Below are 21,670 nucleotides of genomic sequence, written 5' to 3'. Positions count from 1 at the left end.
TCCATAATTGCCTGTTTGCTGGAAAGTGTTAGCACCTCTATCTCTGTTGGGGATTGATGCCCATGAAGTGTTTACTACTAGGCACAAGTAGGTGCAGATCCTGCAATTTGATAGACCCAAGTTCTTTATTTTATTTATCTATTTTTTTAGAGAGAGAAAAAGAGAATAGAGAGAGTATGAGTGAGGGAGAGAGAGAGGGCAAGAGAGAGAGGGAGAGAGAGAGGAGGATCATAAGCAGGTTCCATGCTCAGTGTGGAGCCCCATGTGGGGCTCCATCCCATGACCCTGGGATCATGACCTGAGCTGAAATCAGGAGTTGGACACTCAACCAACTGAGTCAACCAGGCGCTGTGATAGACCCAAGTTCTTAACTGCACATAGTTCTGGACTGACTGCTATTATCCTGTCATTACCACGCAGGATGCTCTGATTGCTTTCCTATAAGCTCTTTGCCCTGCCACTAGGAATCTCTGTTCCTCACATTCTCTTCCACTCTGCCGTTGCCGGTGGGCCAGGATTCTGCAATAGAGTTGAATCTCCCTGCCCTTGCTCCAGCCGTGGTTGGAGGTGCTTTCATTATGTCCCTGGAAGCTCATTCTTTCAAATATTCTTATTTTAGAAGGCATATCCTGTGTTACAGGATTTTGCTGTTCTACCAAAAACTCAGTGCAACCTTTCTCTCAAGGGAAGGGCTGGGATCTGGATCTTTTCTCCAGATCTGTGGGTTGGGGGACTTAACAGAATACCTCAAATAGACTCATGGCTCTTTGACTTTCAAGTATATTACTCAGACAGACCATTATATATATTAATCATTATGATAGTGTGTGTTTGGGGGGGGTAGTTTGTTCCTCTTAGCCTTTGCTTTTAGCCACTAATATAGTCCCAGACTTCCAAGGTATATAAGCAAGTAAGTATAGGATATTTAGTTATGACCATTCCTTCCCCCCCCCCCCCACCTTTTTTTTCTTCCTGGAGGACAGACACCATAAGGCCCATATATTTGCCTAGTACTTTTCAGGTTATACTAATGAGAAGGAGTTGAATAGGAAATATGGAGCTCTGATCTAGATTAAACAAAAGTCAAAGCTTTTTTGAAGGTGGCAGAATACTAAAACATAAGGATAATAGAAATGCCTGAAAATGAAGAAGAGCTTCCAAAACAAGACAAGAAATCTCAATACCTATTGACAAAAGTAAAACATAAGTATAATAACAAATTTAAGAGCTTAACACCATCTACAAAGAACAAAGCTACAGAAGCCAAACCCTAGAGGGAATCTCTGCAGTGTGGTAGACGTTGAGTGGATGCATTTTCCAGCCACATAGAGACATTAAGGGGGCAGCCACATAGATCCAGCTAGAGTTATGTTCTAATTTACTGATCCCTATTTCCCCTGGTCACAACTGACTGGCCCAGGACGAAGCATTACATTCAAGCTAGGTCAATCACAGTCCTTTCTCTAGACCTTTGGTTCTCAACTAGACATGATTTTGCCCCCAGGGGACAGTTGGCAAAGTCTGGAGACACTTTTGAGTGTCACGAGTGGCATCTAGTAGGTAGAGAGGTCAGGAATGCTGCTAAACATTTTAAAATGCACAGAACAGCCCCCTACAGCAAAGAATTAGCCTGTCCAAAGTGTCAATAGTGCTGAGACTGAGGGGTGCCTGGGTGGCTCCGTCAGTTAAGCATCCGACTTCAGCTCAGGTCATGATGTCACAGTTCGTGAGTTTAAGCCCCACGTTGGGCTCTGTGCTGATAGCACAGAGCCTGGAGCCCACTTTGAGTTCTGTGTCTCTCCCTCTCTCTCTGCCCCTCCCTGCTCACACACACACACACACACACTCTCTCTCTCTCTCTCTCTCTCTCTCTCAAAAATAAACATTAAAAAAAATTAAAAAAATAGTGCTGAGGCTGATAAACTTCACAGTTGATTGAGCCTTACCCAGACTGTTCCTCACATGGATACATACAGTTTAAAAATTGGGTGAAAAATATTTCCCTGGTATGTGATGGTGAGATGGGGGAGCTTTAAGTTTTACTTATTCTTGACTCACAAAGAAGACATTGCCTAGGATTCACAAAAACATTATAAGGATCTAAGTTGTAATTCAGATAAATTGTTTGGTAGAGAGTTTTGTTTATTTATTTTTTCTTATGGCTCTTTCTCCACAGCATTCAATATAAGAGACTGTGTTGAAGAATTAACTGAACAGTTTTTACTGTCAGTTCTAATGAATCCCTTACTCAGTCTGGCATCCAGTAATATGGAACCAGTTATTTCAGTGGAGACTCTATAGCCTATTCCTCTGCCTATGGTGCATGATGGAAAAAGATGCAAAGTTAATTTAGGGTAAACTTCTGCTCCACCAATGATATTACATTAACAACAACAACAACAACAAAACTCAGGTGTGTATGGAAGTAGTCTCATAGGAATTGGGGAAATTTTATTCTTTTTCTTTTCAGAAGTGCTGGTACCCATTACTAGGATACCTACCTGAGTCTTTTTTATGATGCTACAGGGTTCTGGGATGTGCCAACAAAAAGGCACCGATGAACAAACAATATCAGAGCCACCAGTGAAATGAAATAAAAGTAAGTAAAAGTATGTAAGATTATTTGCAAGAAGTGTTTTCCAGGGCAAGAAACAAAAAGACAAGGGTATATATATATATATATATATATATATATATATATATATATGCATTTTTCAGAGGTATTTAAAAATTTTTAAATGCTTTATGATTGTGATTTGGGCGTGATTACACAGAAGGCAGAAAGAGACAAGGTGTAGATCTAGTGTAGATACACGTCACCATCACAGTGGGAATTTAAAGGGGGCTTAGTGATGTAGAAAAGAGCATTAAGGCCAGTGTATGTGACCAGACTTGTCAGCAGTTTGTCTGAATGTAACAAGGAAGATTTTAAGACAGAGCCTCATGCCCACTTGAGAGTTGTGCCTCTTACAACTGTAGCTGTTGTGTCAAAACAGCCACATCACCATCATAGTGCCTGGTTTGCTGGATTGTCCAGCTCAACCAAAACCCAGGGGAGGAAACAGAGGGCTTCTGAGATGAAAAGTACTGAAATGCTTAGGGGAAACTCAGTGATATCTGGAGGGAGATGTATTTCTGGAAAGCATTAAGCACTGGAAAAGGCTTATATAGATCATACTGGGGCTACTGAATATTTCTGTTTTATTTCTGTTTAACTTCCCAGATGTCCAAGAGGGGTAGAGATAAAATAAAACCCACAGGTAAATAAGTCCTGAATATTACATTCAGCTGCAATGGATTGGAGAGAGTTAAATCATTGTTCTTTTGTTGGGGATGGCAGTTGAGCTACATGTAGGAACTTATCTAGTACATATTTCAATGTTAGAGTAACTCAACTGTTGTTGCAGATGTGTTCTCAAACTTAGTAGGTACTGTTAAGAAGAATGGGGGTGAACAGAGGACAAATAAAAACATTTTTCTGGTCAGGTAGTGAGCACCAAACACCTCCTGTGTCCAGAGTAGGGGGTTGGGGTGTCTAACATGTGATCTAGGGTGAGAAGCTGTTGGGCATATAAACCTTTAATCTTCCCTGAAGGTGTCAGAAGCCAAGGCCTTTCTGATAAGGGGGTATCACTCAAATCTTTTACATGGCTCTGAGTCAATATTACATGGATACTGAATCAGGTCTCAACAAGATGGCCCTGAGCAAATGAATACTGATCCCTTTTATTGTGTTATGCTGCACCATCCTTATGGCTGTATGTAAACTTGGAAACCAGAAACATAGTTCTTCTATCATTCCTCTCATTGCCATTTCTTTTTCATCAAAGATTATGCTTTCTTGGCCCACAGTTGAGGGGTTATCTAACATGCCATGCCTGCCAGGCATCTTGTTAGGTACCACTTCCTGGATGGCTTTGCTGTGATCAGAGGAACCAGGTTGCGCTTGAGTCAATGGTTGTTCTCCCCCACCCTCTTATGGCTATAGGAACCCACAACCCTGTGAAACAAATCATCTTGGAGCATCATTACAACAGACCTTTGGTTAGTTCTCACAATGTGGACAGACTCAGGTTTCTAGTGTATTGTTCATTTGGGCATGACCCATTACAAAAAAAAAAGAGGGGGCATCTCCTGCTTCAGTTCATTTTTGGGTATGCCATTATCCTATCGCCTCTGGAACCCTTGGGATGCTCTTTTGTTGGGTGGTCATAAACATGTCCTTAACCTATGCCTCGTTTCACAGTCTGGGAAGAGGATACACTATAGTCATGAATTCACAAGTCTTATCCTTTTGTGAACAAGACCAAGCACTGCTGTGGTGGGTAGTGAAGATTGACAGTGTTGATTTTAAACCATAGTATTTTGGACTGAGGAAAGCATAAGTGTACCCCCACCCTGGGGCTATTTTGTACTGTCCTGATTTCTAGGATGCTTAGAAAACTGTCATATGCTCCTGCTTGTGTATTGTCCATTGTATGAGGAAAGTTAACAGTCCTTATAGGGACTTTGTGTCCAGTGGAACCAGAGTGATTGACTCATCCTGGTCATCCCATGAGTGTCCCTACTTTACCACCAAAAGTCTGGATCCAGGAAATTCTTCAGTCTCAGGCAAATCAACCTGGTTACCCATCCTGAATAAATAGAACTCAATATGGCTCTTGTCAAAGTGTATGGAACTAACAAGATTTATGAGGTCTAGCATTTTTTTTTTAATTCAAGTTAACATACAGTGTAGTCTTGGCTCCAGGAGTAGAACCAATGATTCATCATTCACATATAACACCCAGTGCTCATTCCCAAAAGTACCCTCCTCAATGCCTATCACCCATTCAACCCATCCCCCCCAGCACCCTCCAGTCTGTTCTCTATATTTAAGAGTCTCTTATGGTTTGCCTCTGAGGCCTAGCATTTTATTTTATTTTATTTTATTTTTTTTCAACGTTTATTTATTTTTGGGACAGAGAGAGACAGAGCATGAACGGGGGAGGGGCAGAGAGAGAGGGAGACACAGAATCGGAAACAGGCTCCAGGCTCTGAGCCATCAGCCCAGAGCCCGACGCGGGGCTCGAACTCACGGACCGCGAGATCGTGACCTGGCTGAAGTCGGACGCTTAACCAACTGCGCCACCCAGGCGCCCCTGAGGCCTAGCATTTTAAAGAAACTTTATATAACTCTAGGTAAGTATTTTCATCGGCAATCCATGCTGTAAAAAATGAGGCTTCCATTTCTAAACCATGAAGGGCTATATTGTGAGGATATTGAGTTAAACCACTATGAGATTCATTCAACAACTATTGAGTACTTAGTATGTGCCAAGCATTTTTCTGAGTATTAGAAATAGATAAATAATCAGAAAAAAAGTCCTTTCAGAGAACAAATTTTCAGGAATACAATCAGAGGCAGGTTGGCATGCATGCTCTGAACGAATTGTGGGCTAAATGAGCATAATGGTCAAACCTTCCCGATACAAATTTGGTGAGGAAGACTGGGAAACCCACTAGCAAGATGTTTTCATGTTTTGAAGATATATCCCAATGTTTTCTAATCTTGATTGTGCATCCTAGAAGAAAAATGTTGGGCATGAATGTTCAATATCTGAATATTTATAAATAGTATACATGTTCTACTATACTAACATATACACAAAAATAGAAATAAAGCCTGTCCTGAGTCACCCCTGAGATATTGCATCCAACTTTGTTTTTTTTAAGTTTTAAAAAAGTTTTTATTTTGAGAGAGAGGGAGAGAGAGAGAGTGCACAAGCGAGCATGAGTTGGGGAGGGGCAGAGAGATAGGGAGAGAGAATCCCAAGCAGGCTTTGCACTGTCAGTGCAGAGCCCAATGAGGGGCTTAAACCCACGAAGTGTTAGATCATGATCTGAGCTGAAATCGAGAGTTGGACACAACTGACTGAGCCACCCAGGCTCCCCTGCATACAACTTCAGAGATGGCTAATATATTCTATGTCAGTTCATAGATGATGTGATAATGGCTTCTGGAAGAATGCAAAGAATTCTGTACATCTCAGACTACCTGCACTTCACACATATTTCACCATAATATGTGCCCTCCTGGGGCTTCAGGATTTGCTTGACTATGTACACGATCATTGTCATTACCAAAACATGCATCCCTCAGTAGAGAGCTGGATCTTCCTAACATGTCCTTAAGTATCAGAGTATTACCAAGCAAACCCAGAAGTGAGTGCTACCTTGGGAGCAAGTCAAGGCTGACAGTTATAAAAGCCCCAAGTCAGCAGTTGGCAAGTCTACTGTCAAGGCTAAGGGCATGCTAGCACAATTTTGACAATTTGGGAGACTTTAATTATAGTGCAGGGAAGAAACCCCCCGCAAAGCATCTTTGTTTAGCACAAGGCTTTTCTAACAGGTAAGTCAAAAGTGGGGGGGAAAATGAGAAGTTGTACTGTGAGCATGTCATTATTAACAATTTGCTATACAACCTATCATGACTGAGTCCTTTGTTTCTGGATCATCTAATTTGGGACAAAGCTATTTTGTGGTGGGAAAATAAACTTATGGAAAATTGAGAAAAGACATTGTTAGTGGGGGAAGGTTTCTTTCCCATGCCTCTGGTTTTCAGAAGAAGGAATTTTTCCCTAAACCCTCCAGCTCTAGGCCTTATTCCTCCTTATGTGAGTTAACTGAGTTTGGGAGGGAACTGGGCATGTATGCCTGGCCCTGACATCCCTTTCACTCTACGGTCCTGCCCGTTGGTGGTGAGTAGGAGCCTTGCTGGTTGTGTTTGATTCCATGGGTTTTCAGGCTGGACTGTAACTAGGTAAATCTAGTTCTAGAGTTTGGGAATGGGGAGTCCACTTTTGCCACATATCTAAGCCATGTACTTCCAACCAAGCTTTGTTAGTGAAATTGGTTTTTCACCTCCGTCTGCTTTACTCCTTCAAAAGTTAGTCAGGGCCTTCTAATATCCCAAAATTTATTATCAGAGTTTCTTTATAAAACTGTACCTGTGAGTGTTCACTTCTGGCAGTCATTGTACAGGGAGTACAATGCAGTTTACCTAATGTCCAAATTAGAAAACAGCTATGGAAGATTATATGAAGAACCAATTCCAGTGAATTATGAACATAGTGAGTGTGGGTGTGTAATGGACAGAGCCTATGGCAAGAGTATAATTCAACAATGCTTTCCATGTCCAGAATGTCCAGAATTCCAGAATCATAAAGGATTCTGTAAACATTGTTCAAAATGTGCCCTGCCAGGGAAAGAGAAACCACATCACAAATGTGAATTCTAAATACGTAGTTCTTTTAAAAAACTACCATAACTAATTATAACCATGTTGGCTCAGCAAATATATCCCCATTAGGTCATCTTTTTTTCCGGAAGCATAATACCACTAAGAACCCCTACAAAATATTCTCTTGGTAGGCTTAAAAAGTTCCTCCCCTGGTAAGTACTGCCTGAGAATCAGCCTTATGCAAATGCTTTGCAGGCTATGCACATCTTACATACTTAGGGAAGGGGTATCTTATATACTGAAGGAAGGGGTATAATATTCCAGGACACAGGTGCTAAGCACTGTAGTAGAGTAACTTGGATATACTAGAATTACTTATAAAATCATCCCCGCAACAACGAAAATCCTTACCATGTGTTACCTGTGATTCTTAAAGATAATCCTCACTTGAAAGGAAATATTTCTCTTTTGATATACCAGGCTAGTATTACAGAGAGAGCAAGAGTTGATTTAAAAAATAAATGGAGGGTTAGCACTGCTAAGAATTTACCCAAGGGATACAGCAGTGCTGATGGATAGGGGCATTTGTACCCTAATGTTTATAGCAGCATTTTTCAACAAAAGCCAAATTATGGAAAGAGCCTAAATGTCCATCAACTGATGAATAAAGAAATTGTGGTTTATATACACAATGGAATACTACTTGGCAATGAGAAAGAATGAAATGTGGCCTTTTGTAGCAATGTGGATGGAACTGGAGAGTGTTATGCTAAGTGAAATTAGTCATACAGAGAAAGACAGATACCATATGTTTTCACTCTTATGTGGATTCTGAGAAACTTAACAGAAGACCATGGGGGAAGGGAAGGGGAAAAAAAAAGTTAGAGATGGAGGAAGCCAAGCGATAAGAGACTCTTAAAAACTGAGAATAAACTGCGGGTTGATGGGGGGTAGGAGGGAGGGGAAAGTGGGTGATGGGCATTGAGGAGGGCACCTGTTGGGATGAGCACTGAGTGTTGTATGGAAACCAATTGGACAATAAATTTCATATAAAAAATAAAAAATCAATAAATGGAGGGGCATCTGGGTGGTTCAGTTGGTTAAGCATCCAACTTTAGCTCAGGTCATGATCTCATGGTTTGTGAGTTTGAGCCCCGCATCGTGCTCCACACTGACAGTGGCAATCCTGCTTGGGATTCTCTCTCTCACTCCCTCTCTCTTTCCCTCTCTCTCTGTCCCTTCCCTGCTTGTGTGCTCGCTTCAAAATAAACTTAAAAAAAAAAAGGAAAATAAGTCAGTTGCCCTTCTGATCAAAGGATAACTAAGTGGGAGAGGGTTTTCCAGGGCCCTGCTGAGTTTAGCTGCACCCTAAGTCAGGAGACTGTTGGCCAGCCTCTGTTGAAGTAGGGAAGTGGTACCAGGAACTCTGTCATCAAAAGGTAGTAAAGGATAGTTCCACCCTCTTTGACCATACTTCTACCTTGCCATCTGGGCACAAGAATGAAGTTTTCTGTGACTTTGATTTAAACAAACTTATAAATTCCCATGTGGCAGTTGCTTCAGCACTACCTTGCTTTGTCTGTGACAGTTAGAATATGAGGATCTTTAATTTGTATTTTCTCCCTGAAGTATACTTCTGGAGTGTAAGCAGCCCTTTTTAAGAAAGCTGAATGACCAGGACAATAACTGCCAAGAAGTCTCAGGCTACCTCAATCAGTAGAACAGAAAAAAACACTAAGTAGTTTCTGAACAGGGCTGCCACCATAAAGCTTCTAGAAAGTTTCTGTGTTAGGTTGCTACAAGGTCACCAAACCGGGTTGTCTCAAAAGTCTCTTGACACTTGTTTGAAAGTCTCTAGGCCCTCTGTGGCTGACGTAAAGACACAGGGTACATGTGACCAACCATTAAATGGCGATTTAAATCATTAAAAGTTAATTTTTAAAAGCAGGCATTAAAAGTTAATTTTTTAAGCAGGTAAATCATGACTCTCTTGCAGGTATTAAAAAAACAATTGATGAAAATTTTATTTAGCTTATTCATGAGGAAACTAGTGGTGTGTTACAACCAGGTCAAAGGAGAATCCCAAGAACAGACATAGGTCTGGAAAATTGTAAGAGATGTGCAAATAGAGCCAAAATTGGTTTTTCAGTTCTTTCTTTCCTGGACAGAATTTGTTTGCATGTCTTTGGATAAGAATTCTTTGGCATTTCTGTGTGTTATCTATAATTTACATAATCAGCATCAGACAATCAGCTTTAGAATGACCACACATAATTTTCCATTGGAGCACAGTTTTTCCCTACAATTTCCCTACTTTTGATTAAAAAGAATCTTAAAGATTCTTGATCATAAAATGAGTCTGGCCTCATTACACTAGGCCTGATTATTTACATAGGTGCAGTAAGAATATTTACCAAAAGGCCTTTTTAAATTTTGCTCTCTTGTTTCCATAAGGAATCTTAGGTTGGACTTCTAAAAGTCTCTATTACTTGCTGTCCTGAGGCTAGGAGGCCAAGTCCAAGAAACTTTATCCACCAGATTACGTCTACAGTACCCATCCATTTTGGGTGACTTCCTCTCTTCTCAAAGTCCTCAAAGAATCTGCAGGCTCCTGGTCTACCATGAACATAAACTCCCTTACCAGCTCTAAGGTTGGAACTTGTAAACCAGTTTATCTGGGAGGGTTTTGTCAGCACTGTCTCCATAAAGTCAACCTTCTATAAAAGTGACTGGTCAACAGCTGGCAACAACAACTTCCCCAGGTCAACAAGGAGCCTCTCATCTCTCGTCCCAGTGGCCATGCCCACCTAGGGGGCCTGGCAATGGGGTGACTGATGGTGTAGGCATCCTGTCCTCCACAGAGCTGCTGCTTGGTGGCTGGGGACACCAAAAACAGACTTGGAGCATCCAGAAGTCAGCCTCAGGGGTCTGAGGAGGGTGCAATCCTCCCCTGAGACAGAGATAGATTGAGACCCTCAACCTGCCCTTGGTTGTCTGAAACCTTTAACAAAAATGGCAAAATGAGTGCCGACCAATTGTCCATAGTGCTCCTGGTGAAAAATGGTAAACTCCCTCCCACAGAGAATCTTCAGAAAACTTCCAAAAATCATTCAGCAGGAATATGAAACACAAACAGGGAGGACCTGTAAACCACTACTTTGGTCTTCAGGACATGAGAATTTTGAATTTGAGCCACTTTCTAGCACTGTTCTGATTCTTGAGTATGGACCATCCTGTGATTGATGATTGCTTTTGTGTCCTGTTTAGGAAATCTTTGCCTACTCCAGGGAAATCTTCCTGTCAAATCTGTGGAGGAAGATTTACCTCAATGACAGGAACATTAGACCATTGAGCCGAGTCTCAAAATTGAGTAATTTAAAGCAGTACATTAAAAAAAAAGATTTAAGCATAAAGAAAATCTTACAAATGCAATGGTAAATTGGACCCGTGAAATATCACCCAATTGGGAAGTAATGCATAGTAAGAAAAAAGTTTGAGAATTGGGGTGCAGGGATTGCTCCCTACTGTTCATGGTAAAAGTTCAGAGTCTAGCTGTATCACCCCTGAACTTTGTGAAATGTTTCTCTCAAGAGGAAAGGAACAGTGGAAAAGCTTTGGTGAAACACATTCTTTCTAAACATGATACAGAAGGTGTATCTGTTGATGATCCAAATGCCCACCACAATTAAGCTGGACATATCCTATGCATTTCCATCTCGACATCTTTCAGAAAGATGGTCTGAACCAGAGTATTTTTCTGTAATATCTAAGGAGTAAATGCATGTTACACACCTGATGTTGGTTGTGTCCAAGGGATGTCCTTCATCGAGGCGGTGCTCATTCTCAATTTGGAAGAGACAGTTGCCTTCATTATATTTGGAAGTTTCATGAATAAGCCATGCCAGCTGGCCTTTTTCTCTGTGGACTGCAATAAGGTGTTGAACATTTGAAGTCTTCTTTGGGGAAAATCTCTTCAAAGTGCTTTTTCATATCAAGTGTTATGGTCTTAATATATATATCACCAGACATATACATGATAAAGGACTGCATCTTCACACTGTATCACAAACCACTACTCTACTTGGTCCAGCTTGTCCATTTTGAGAGTATTTCACAGAGATGGGGAAGAATTTTTGTTTAGAACTGGGCTTTGTGTCCATAATGAAGGATGTTAAGGAAGGAGACAGGAATAACAGCACTGCTTTGAACAGCTAATCTTCATAAATCACAGACTGACCGAAATGTAAAACAAGTATTTTTGGTAACAGTTTTTGTTTCCTATGTAAAAAGCATGGAGGAAAGTTGGAGAAATCCAAAAGAATCAAGAGATGGAAAACAGCTGATGTTGAATGTTGTGTCCGAAGTAAAGGAAATGAGTAACCTGTTAACAATATTATTAAGAAAATATTTTGTAAGCAGAGCCATTTTACAAAGGAGAAAATGTAAATTCCTAGTTCATACTTCATAATTTGGGGTGGACAGTTGAAAGCAATATTTTAAAATAGTTTTGGGGGAAAAAGTAGTGGCTGGTAGTACCCCATTAAATAAGGGTCATTCTTAAATATGACATTCCAGACAAGGCCTTGGTTGCATACCAAATTTTCCAATTAGAGCCAGTAAAAAGGTGGTTAGATTCTTACTGAACCTATGCAAATAACTTTATTACCATCTAAAAGTAAGTACGTATAATAAACGTTTCTGGATTTGGGAGGGGGTGTCAGGCAGGGAGAATATCACTTAAGAACATTCCATTTTAGTTCACAAAATCAGAATCTACTAAATCGTTATTGGTTATTGGATACCTTACATAAGAGAAAGGGCTTCCTTTTATATCCAGAAAATACAACATTAGAAAAACATCAACAACATTCCAAACAAATACCTACAATCATCTTTTATCAGTTCATTCAGTCCTGTGTAATTAAGTCTTGTTCTTCTGGATCTTAGGTTAGCAGTATCATGAACCTATCAGCTTCTTGACTACAAAGAATTCTGGAAATCTTGACTCAACCCACTGTACAGTCTTAAAATTGTTTAGGCAATGACGTCAGAAGCCTGTACCCAAGATCTATTCTTCAGAGTGTCAACAGTTTAAAGTATCTAGTACAGTCCTTTTCCATGGGCTCTGAGATCATGCTTCTTTGTTGAAGATGTAACTCTTGTCTGGCCTGCAGCTCACTGCAGAGACTTTGGGGAAGTATCTGAGTAATAAAACTGTCTGTAGATGCCAGAGACTTAAAATGACCATGTCAATTACAGAAGAGCGTTCATAACCAGACTGATGCAACTGACAAAGAATTTTGGTTATTTCAATGTCATGCAAAACAAAGGGGTATCCAAGAAAATAAATAAAGCTTTAGTCAACATGTCTATACATATAATGATTAAGGCCATTTTCAAAGATAATAGTGAATATGACATTTGATTTGTAACAGATGAGCACGCTTTTTTTTTTACAGAGGAAATATTCTTGAAATATGCAAAATTCCTGAGTCATAATATATATATGCAGTATACTAAGAACATACACAAAATGTATCAACAATATTGAGAGATCCAGAGTAGGTCTTAAACATCAGTATTTTAATAAAAACCCTATAGATAAGTCTGATGTTTATCCCTAAATGAAAACCAGTGGTCTCTATGTGAGGTCCAAATGAAAGAAGTGAGGTTCCAAGTAAGTAACCATTTAAAATAACTGAAATTATGACTGGTCACACCACATTCCTGTTGCTAACATGAGACAATGCACCATCAGGATGCTGATAAATAGAAACACTGACAAATCTTCAGGGACTTCCCATAATATTTATAGTAATATATTTATAGTAAAATATTTGTAGTAATACTATTTTACCTATATAAATCTAACCTAGGGAAGACAGAGCATCTTTTCTGATTTGAATGACTCTTTCCATGAAACTCAAAGAATAACATAACAAATAAAACCTAATTATCTTTAACACCTCTCTTTTATGGGTTAAAAGAACAAATCTTTGGATTTTAGGGAGGCAAACCCCATTAAGTTGTCAGGAGATTTCAACAGTTAAGATAGGATCATGGGTACCTAAGAAACAATGCTTGGCTTCATTTCAAAGTGACAACAAAACATCTAAAAATAAGCGTGACTTATTTTTAAGCGTAAAGAACCTTATTTTAAGCGTAAAGAACCTTAATTCTTTCCTAAGTAAGGAGATTGTTTGCTTTTTAAAAATAATCAAGAACATAATAAAGTTAACATAAAGCACAGAAAATTATTCAGTTAAGACAACCTTATGCAATCTAGACAGTTTACACAGAAGAAAACGTTTCATGTTAGAGGAGAAGGCAATAAACAGTAAACCAAGGAAACGAGACCATCAAAACTGGGCAAACTTTGCAAAGACTTTAACACACTTCACAGCTTTTCAGACTCAGGTTTTATAAACCAAAGCAAATAAAATGTATTTCTGGACAGAAAGAATAGTGGTTGCTAGGGTCTTAAAAAAAAAAAAAAGTAAATGCAGCAATCCCAAATTCTACCAGGCCTGGTATGAAAATTGCCTTCTCAGTGGGCATAAGACTCTTGAGTGGGGCTCAAAATAGACAAACAAATGAAAATAACTGGGGAGTTTTGTTTAATGGGTACAGGGTTTCAGCTTGGGAAGATAAAAAATTTCTGGGGACGGATGGTAGTGACGGTTACTTAGCATCATGAGTATACTTAATGCTATTGAACTGTATATTTTAAAGTGGTAAATTTCCAAGTTATGGTCTTCATTTTATATTCTGGAACAAACTTATACGTTATTATAAGATCCATCTCAGGGCATCTGCAATGTCAGAACTAGTTGTATAATATTCTTAAGATGTTATTAATATGCAGTGCATTCATTTTTGCTATCTTCAAGTGATTCAATAAATAACTATTTCTCAATTTCAATTTCTAATATGTAAGTGTTGATAGTTAAGACCCCCCTATCCCCGCCCCACAGTTTCCAACATATACACACAAAGCTTAAGTTTTAAGTTACCTAAAGCTCTTGGAAATTATCTTTAACCTGACACAGTACAAAACAAAATTACCACTGAAATAAAACGTTTTTAAGAATAATGATTCGGGGCGCCTGGGTGGCGCAGTCGGTTAAGCGTCCGACTTCAGCCAGGTCACGATCTCGCGGTCCGTGAGTTCGAGCCCCGCGTCAGGCTCTGGGCTGATGGCTCAGAGCCTGGAGCCTGTTTCCGATTCTGTGTCTCCCTCTCTCTCTGCCCCTCCCCCGTTCATGCTCTGTCTCTCTCTGTCCCAAAAATAAATAAACGTTGAAAAAAAAATTAAAAAAAAAAAAAAAGAATAATGATTCAATATAGCTATGCACAAATTCCCATTTTTTTCATAATCTTAAGGATTATGAGTAATGTTAACTTATTTGATGATGAGTAAAATCTGTATAAGCTTAGAAAAAAAGTATCCAAGTAGAATACTGTTAGGAATTATACTTAACACTAATAAATCAGAGAAAACATAGCTATTATTAAACCCCAAATATTAAACTAATTTCATTTTGTTAAGATGTATTTAAATTTGTGTACTTGAATTTTAAAAATGTTATTGAGTTGGTGTAAGTATATATTTTAATGTAGCACTTTTAAAGTATTAGAAGTTTAGTTTCACTGCTTTCTAAGAATTTTAGGAATATTTGCTTTATGCACATATTTATCCCTATTAGCCAATCAGAAAAGAACTCTTTGTAATCAAATATATTAATACCTCTAGTGGTGAAAAATATTATACAGTCATACAATGAGAGATGAAAACCTTTCTAAACTACAGACACATACACATACAGAGACAGATAAAGAGATAAATTTCAGTCAAAAGTAATAAATATAGGAGCACCTGGGTGGCTCCGTGGTTGAGCGTGCAATTCTTGATTTTGGCTCAGGTCATGATCCCAGGGTTGTGGGATTGAGCCCCATGTCAAGCTCCATGCTTAAGATTCTGTCACTGCCTCTGCTCCTGTCTCCTACCTGCGTTTTCTCTCTCTCTGTCTGAAGAAAAAAAAGTAAATGCAGAAATCCCAAATTCTACCAGGCCTGGTATGAAAATTGCCTTCTCAGTGTGACTCTTGATTGGGGCTCAAAACTGACAAACAAATGAAAAGGACTAACAATCCAGATTCTCCATTGTCTCTCACCCAACAGAGAATAGATTTCTATAATCCATTAACCCAGTTATAAAGATTGTTATGCCCAGAATTCGTGATCCCCAAAGACCACCCCAGGGAGCCAAGTCCGATGCAAAAGCAAAAGAGCCTTTATTTGAGCTAGCTCGAGCTCAATCCCCTACCTGCACCAACGCAGCGGTGAGATACTAGGGAGAGTGAGTTTCAAAAGCACAAAGGTTTTATAGGGGTCTAGGGGCAGTTGGTGAGGTAATGGCTGTGGCCTCAGCCGATTGGCTGGGGAAGGGTCGTGGCCTCGGCCGATTGGCTGAGGAAGGGTCGGAGTCCTGTTACGAAGGTCGCTGGGTGTGTTTTGATCGGGAAGTTTGAACGGGTGAGCGGGAGGTTACTCAAGGTGGAGAACACAGAACAAGATGGAGTCGGCTGGCGTAGGTCCGCCCTTTCATTCCCCCCTTGTCATGTAGCTTACGGACCCAATCATGGGACCGGCTGCATTTATGGTGACAAGGGGAACAGAGTTTGGAGGTTTACGCAAAGTTCTGGGAAGCAAGTGTCCCTGGGGTGGCTCTGGGAGGTCTGATTAAGTATTGTCCCCGAGCTGGTGTCTATGATCTGCCAGGTGATGTTTTGGGGGGCGTGGGGACTCCCGGCAGCATGAGCAATGACAAGCAGAGTTAACAGAGTTACCAATATTAGGTGGGTCGAATGCGCTGTAGCTTGAGCTTGAGTGGGTTGTGTTGGTCCCGACTGATGGCCCATCGTGTGACGAAGTCCTTCCGGATCGAGGAGGGGTCCACTGGCTGAACGTGGGTGTGATGGACCCAGGTCGAGATGCTGTCTACTTTGAGAGCGGTGGGGGTTGTCAACACCATGATGTAGGGTCCCTTCCGGCGCGGCTCTAGGGTGGTGCCTCTTGACATAGACCCAGTCTCTCGGCCTGTACTGATGAGGTGTCGGGGTCGGGCCAGCCTTGTAGATGGCACGGAGGTGCGGCCAAATGTCCTCGTGCACCCTCTGGAGCCCTCTCAAGGAAAGAAAAAGTTCTTGATCTTTAAACTCAGCAATAAGTTCAGCTCGAAGGCTGGGAATAACAGGGGGTGGCCTGCCAAATATGATCTCGTAGGGAGTAAAACCCAGAGTGTAAGGAGTGTTTCTAACCCGGTAAAGGGCGTACAGTAGGAGAGTCACCCAGTCCCTGCCAGTCTCCATGGTTAATTTGGTAAGGGTCTCTTTTAGGGTTCTATTCATTCTTTCTACCTGTCCTGAGCTCTGGGGCCTATAAGCACAATGTAATTTCCAGTTTGCCCCCACCGCCTTGGCTACTGCCTGTGTTACCTGCGAGATAAAAGCTGGTCCATTGTCTGATCCTACCATGGCAGGAAAACCATACCTGGGTAAGATGTCTACTAGTAGCTTCTTAGCCACCGTCTGAGCCGTTTCATGCTTGGTTGGGTATGCCTCCACCCAGCCAGAGAAGGTGTCTGTAAATACTAAAAGATATTTATAACCATACTTTCCTGGTTTGACTTCAGTGAAGTCAACTTCCCATTGGGCTCCCGGTCTGGTGCCTCTGAGCCTGGTTCCTTTTTTTTATTTGATGTGGCTCTCGCGTTGGTGAGTTGGCAGGTCTTGCAGGCAGATACAACTTGCTCTATTTTGGTGTCCTGTTGGTGAATCTTGATTCCGGCATGTCGGATTAAGTCTTTTAATTTTCGGGCCCCCATGTGAGTAGACCGATGCATGTGCTCTAATATTGAGACTCCGAGCTGATCTGGCAGCACGAGCTCCTTGTTAGGTGTATACCACCATCCCTTTATCTCCTGGGCCATGGGGAGTTTCTTGATCCGCTGTAACGCCTCCTGGGAGTATTTGGGCTGGTCTGGTAAAACTGGGTCTCCTGGGTCCAGTAGTTGTATGGTCATGGTGGGGACTGGAGTAAGGGCTACTGCCTTGGCTGCCTGGTCAGCCTTTCAATTACCTCTAGCTACTGGGTTATCAGCTTTTTGGTGCCCTTGGCAGTGGATAATGGCTAGCTTGGCAGGAAGCCATAAGGCCGTAAGCAGGTTAAGTATCTCCTGCTTATTTTTTATAGTCCGTCCTTCTGCTGTCAGTAACCCTCTCTCCTGATAAATTGCCCCATGAATATGAGGTGTGGCAAATGCATAACTGCTGTCTGTGTAGATGTTAAGCCGTTTTCCAGCTCCCAGCATCAGCGCCTTGGTGAGGGCTATGAGCTCTGCTCGCTGGGCTGACGTTCCGGAGGGTAGAGCCTCCGCCCATACGATGTCCGTTTCGGTGACCACTGCTGCACCCGCATACCTGTGTCCGTCTCGCACAAAGCTGCTGCCATCAGTGAACCAAGTAGCCTCGGCATCGGGGAGGGGCCGGTCGGTCAGGTCCGTCCGGAATCCATGTACTTGTTCCAGGATTGCTGCACAGTCATGTAATGGAGCACCTAGGTCAGGGTCGGGCGGCAGGGTTGCAGGATTGAGGGCTGCACTGGGGTGGAACCGCACTCGTGGAGGGTTGAGTAGGAGGCTCTGGTAATGAGTCACACGTGTGTTGCTCATCCATCTGTCAGGAGGCTGTTTCAGGACCCCTTCAATGGCGTGTGGGGTCGTGATCCAGATCTCCTGTCCTAGGGTCAGCTTGTCTACATCCTTGACTAGGAGTGCTGTCGCTGCAATAATTCTTAGGCATGGTGGCCAGCCGGCAGCCACTGGGTCTAGTTTCTTAGACAGGTAAGCCACTGGGCAGTTCCAGGGGCCTAAGGCTTGAGTTAGAACCCCTTTTGCTATTCCCTTATGTTCGTCTACAAAGAGGTGGAAGGGTTTCGTAATGTCTGGTAGGCCCAGGGCTGGGGCACTTAGGAGGGCCTTTCTTAACTGATTAAAGGCAATTTCTTCTTTTTCAGTCCATTTAAATGTTTTCCCCTCTTTGGTAGCTTCATATAGGGGCCTGGCAATCTCAGCTAAACCTGGAACCCAGAGGCGGCAGTAGCCGGCTGATCCTAGGAATTCCCTCACTTCTCTTAGGGAGGTGGGAGTAGGGATCTTTAGGACAGTTTCTTTTCTGGCATCTGATAACCGCCGTTGTCCGCTCTCCAGGATATATCCCAGGTAACTTACCCTCTCCTTGCATATCTGAGCCTTCTTCAGGGATGCCTGGTACCCTAAGGCCCCCAGGGTAGCCAGCAGGTCCTGGGTCCCTCGCTCACAGTCTTTGGCCGTGTCGGCAGCAATCAGGATGTCATCTACATACTGTAGAAGGGTGAGGCCAGGGTGCTCCCTTCTGTACTCACCCAGGTCCTTGTGTAGTGCCTCGTCGAAGATGGTGGGTGAATTTTTGAGTCCCTGAGGTAGCCGTGTCCAGGTGAGTTGCCCACTGTAGCCCTCCTCCGGATCATGCCACTCGAAGGCGAACAAGGGTTGGCTCTGGGGTGCCAGCGGCAGACTGAAGAAGGCGTCCTTTAAATCTAGTACAGTATACCAGACCCTGGAGGGTGCCAAGGAGCTCAAGAGAGTATATGGGTTGGGAACAGTTGGGTGTATGTCCGCGACCCTCTTATTTACTTCCCAGAGGTCTTGTACTGGTCGGTAGTCATTTGTGTGAGGCTTTTTGACCGGCAGTAGGGGGGTGTTCCAGGCAGACTGGCAAGGAACTAGTACCCCTAGGCTTCGTAGTCTCCAGATGTGTGGCTGGATCCCCTTCCGGGCCTCCTGAGACATGGGGTATTGTTTGATCCTTACCGGACTCTCTCCTGGCTTGAGCTCTAACCAGGACTGGGGTCCTGTGAGCGGCTAGTCCCATTCCCCCCGTCTCTGCCCAAACCGAGGGGAATTCTTGTAGCCATCTGTCTATATTATCCTCTCTCAGGAGCGCCTCCTGGTGGAGGTGGTATTCATCCTCCAGTTTCATGGTCAGTACCTGGATGGGGTGGCCCTTGCCATCGGTGACCTGAGGCCCCCCTTGTCTGAAAGTTATCTGAGCTTCAATCTTGGTCAGTAAGTCCCGTCCTAACAGCGGGTAGGGGCATTCTGGTATTACCATAAAGGAGTGGGATACCCGGCCCGTTCCCAAATCTACTGTTCTTCGGGTAGTCCATGAATACTGGCTCATACCAGTTGCCCCTTGTACCCAGGACTTCTTGCTGGCTAGTTTTCCTTGTGGGGTGCGGAGGACCGAATGTTGTGCTCCGGTGTTGACAAGGAAGTCAACAGGGGTCCCCTCCACTTTAACAGTTACCCTGGGTTCGGGGAGAGGGTCCGAACCCTGACTCCCCTAATCACTTAGTTCATCTAGCTCTAGGACTTTTACTCGATCAGTCTTGCTTCCCTTCCCGCCGGCCCTTTTTGGACAATCTCGGGCCCAATGCCCTATCTCCTTGCAGTATGCACACTGATCCTTCTGCAGCCTCTGCTTCCCCCCCTTGGTGGTTCCTTTACCTTTTCTTGCGTCGTCTGCCAGCTGCCGGAGACGGCGGTCTCATTCCTCGGGGGAGTCAGCAGTGGCAGCTAGTAGTATTCTGGCCAGGTCTCGAGTCTGCTTACTGCTGGCATCCGCCATGGCGCGAGCCTGCTTGTCCTCAGGAGGCTCCCGGTTATTATATACCTTTTCGGCTACCACCAGTAAGTCATGCAGACTTTTTTCTCCTAGTCTATCTATTTTCTGTAATTTTCTCCTAATGTCTATGGCCAATTGGTTTACAAAGGCCATGATAACAGCTGCCTTGCTTTCTGGAGCCTCTGGATCCATGGGGGTATAGGTACGGAATGCCTCCATGATCCGTTCTAAAAAGGCAGCCGGAGATTCATCTCTTCCCTGTTGTACATTTCCTACCTTGGCCAAATTGATTGGCTTTCTAGCAGCCATTCGGAGACCCCCCATTAGAGTCGGGCAGTAGACCTGGAGCCTCTCCTTACCTTCTGCCATGTTGAAATCCCACTGGGGCCGAGTTAAGGGGAAGGAGGCATCTATCTGAGCCTGGTGGGTGGTGGGATTCCCGTCTGTGCCCGGAACTAGTTTCTGGGCCCCATTGAGGATTCTTTCTCTTTCTTCAGTCGTGAACAGGACCTGAAAAAGCTGCTGGCAATCGTCCCACGTGGGCTGATGGGTAAAAAGAACAGAGTCTAATAAATCAATAAGCCCTGCCGGTTTCTCATAAAACTTAGGATTCTGAGCTTGCCAATTGTAGAGGTCACTAGTGGAGAAAGGCCAATAGTGATGGGGCTGATTCCCCTCCGCGTCTGGGGGTCCGGTGGCTCGCAGGAGCAGAATAGTGGAGTCGGCGGCGGTGGTGGAGGCGGATTACTCCCTCTGAGCCCTTTGTCTGGTAAAGGGTGGGCTTCCCACTGGAGCGTTTCCGCCTCCCGCTCTCGGAACAGCGTCTGCCTCCCCGGAGGGGGAGGATGGTGTTCTTTGGGCATCCTAGAGGGGTTATACGGGGGAGGAAAAATTAATTCTTCTTCAGTACCCCCCTGTAAGACAGGGTAGAGGGGTGCTGAAGGCTGGATAAGACTTTTCTTCTTCTTTGTCCCCTGCAAAGCAAGAATGGGTTTTGGCTCCGGAGGGAGCGGGGCTAGGAAGGGCTTAAGCCAAGAGGGTGGGTCTTCTACAAGGTCCTGCCAAGTGATAATGTAAGGGAGCTGATCAAGATGGCCCGTCTTAGGCCGAGAGATGATACTCCTGACTCGGTGGATGGTAGGGAGGTCGAAGGTCCCCTCTGGTGGCCATCCGACATTGAAAGTTGGCCACTCGCTAGAACAAAAAACTGCCACCAACCCTTTCAGACTTCTACACTGAGGTTGTTAGCTCTTCCCCTCACATCCTTAAAGTGATCAATCATAATACTTAGAGGAGTAGTCTGAGTCTGTCCCATAACATCTGTCCAGTAAGTCCACAGAACAAAACAGAGAAACACAAAAACAGACAAACAGAGGGCCCCTAGAAAGTCTTCCAACTCCATGGAAGCAAAACTGAAAGCTAGCTTAGACATTTGAGGGGATTCCACGTCCCTCCAAAGACGACGGCCTCACGCCGACCAGCGGGAGCGACCCGCCTCGTCTCAGACCTTTGAGGGGATTCCACGTCCCTCCAGAAGGGAGAATTGGAACGTCTTCCAAAACTCCCGGCCCGTGGTCCTCCAGTGCGTCCACTTAGACTGCATCGGGCACTACCAGAATTCCAGAAATGAGCTCACACAGAAAAGACAGAACAAACAGACAGACACTAACCGTGGCCAGTCAGGCTTTCCGGGTCGGGGGTCCCTCAGGGGTCTTGGGGATCC

The 21,670-nt window shown here is 43.3% G+C and overlaps 1 protein-coding gene and 1 pseudogene across 1 annotated transcript; one reads left to right on the top strand and one right to left on the bottom strand.

The window, feature by feature from the left end:
* The first annotated feature begins 9,843 nt into the window (after window positions 1-9,843).
* On the top strand, window positions 9,844-11,397 carry LOC124505971 (TBC1 domain family member 12-like; annotated as a pseudogene).
* A 5,406-nt stretch (window positions 11,398-16,803) lies between these two features.
* On the bottom strand, window positions 16,804-20,598 carry LOC124506243 (uncharacterized; the record flags this gene model as incomplete). The annotated part of the gene is given in 3 exon segments (XM_047072266.1): window positions 16,804-16,980; window positions 16,983-19,157; window positions 19,159-20,598. Coding segments are annotated over 3 exon segments (3,792 nt in total), but the record flags the coding sequence as incomplete, so codon positions are not given.
* Between the last annotated feature and the right edge of the window lie 1,072 nt (window positions 20,599-21,670).

This window comes from Lynx rufus, unplaced genomic scaffold, assembly GCF_022079265.1.
Source record: "Lynx rufus isolate CCGP_SWC_20201006 ecotype Redwood Valley unplaced genomic scaffold, mLynRuf1.p SCAF_9, whole genome shotgun sequence".
Classification (NCBI taxonomy): Eukaryota; Metazoa; Chordata; class Mammalia; order Carnivora; family Felidae; genus Lynx; species Lynx rufus.
Note: the sequence above shows the minus strand (reverse complement) of the source record. Positions and strands in the feature narration are given on the sequence as shown.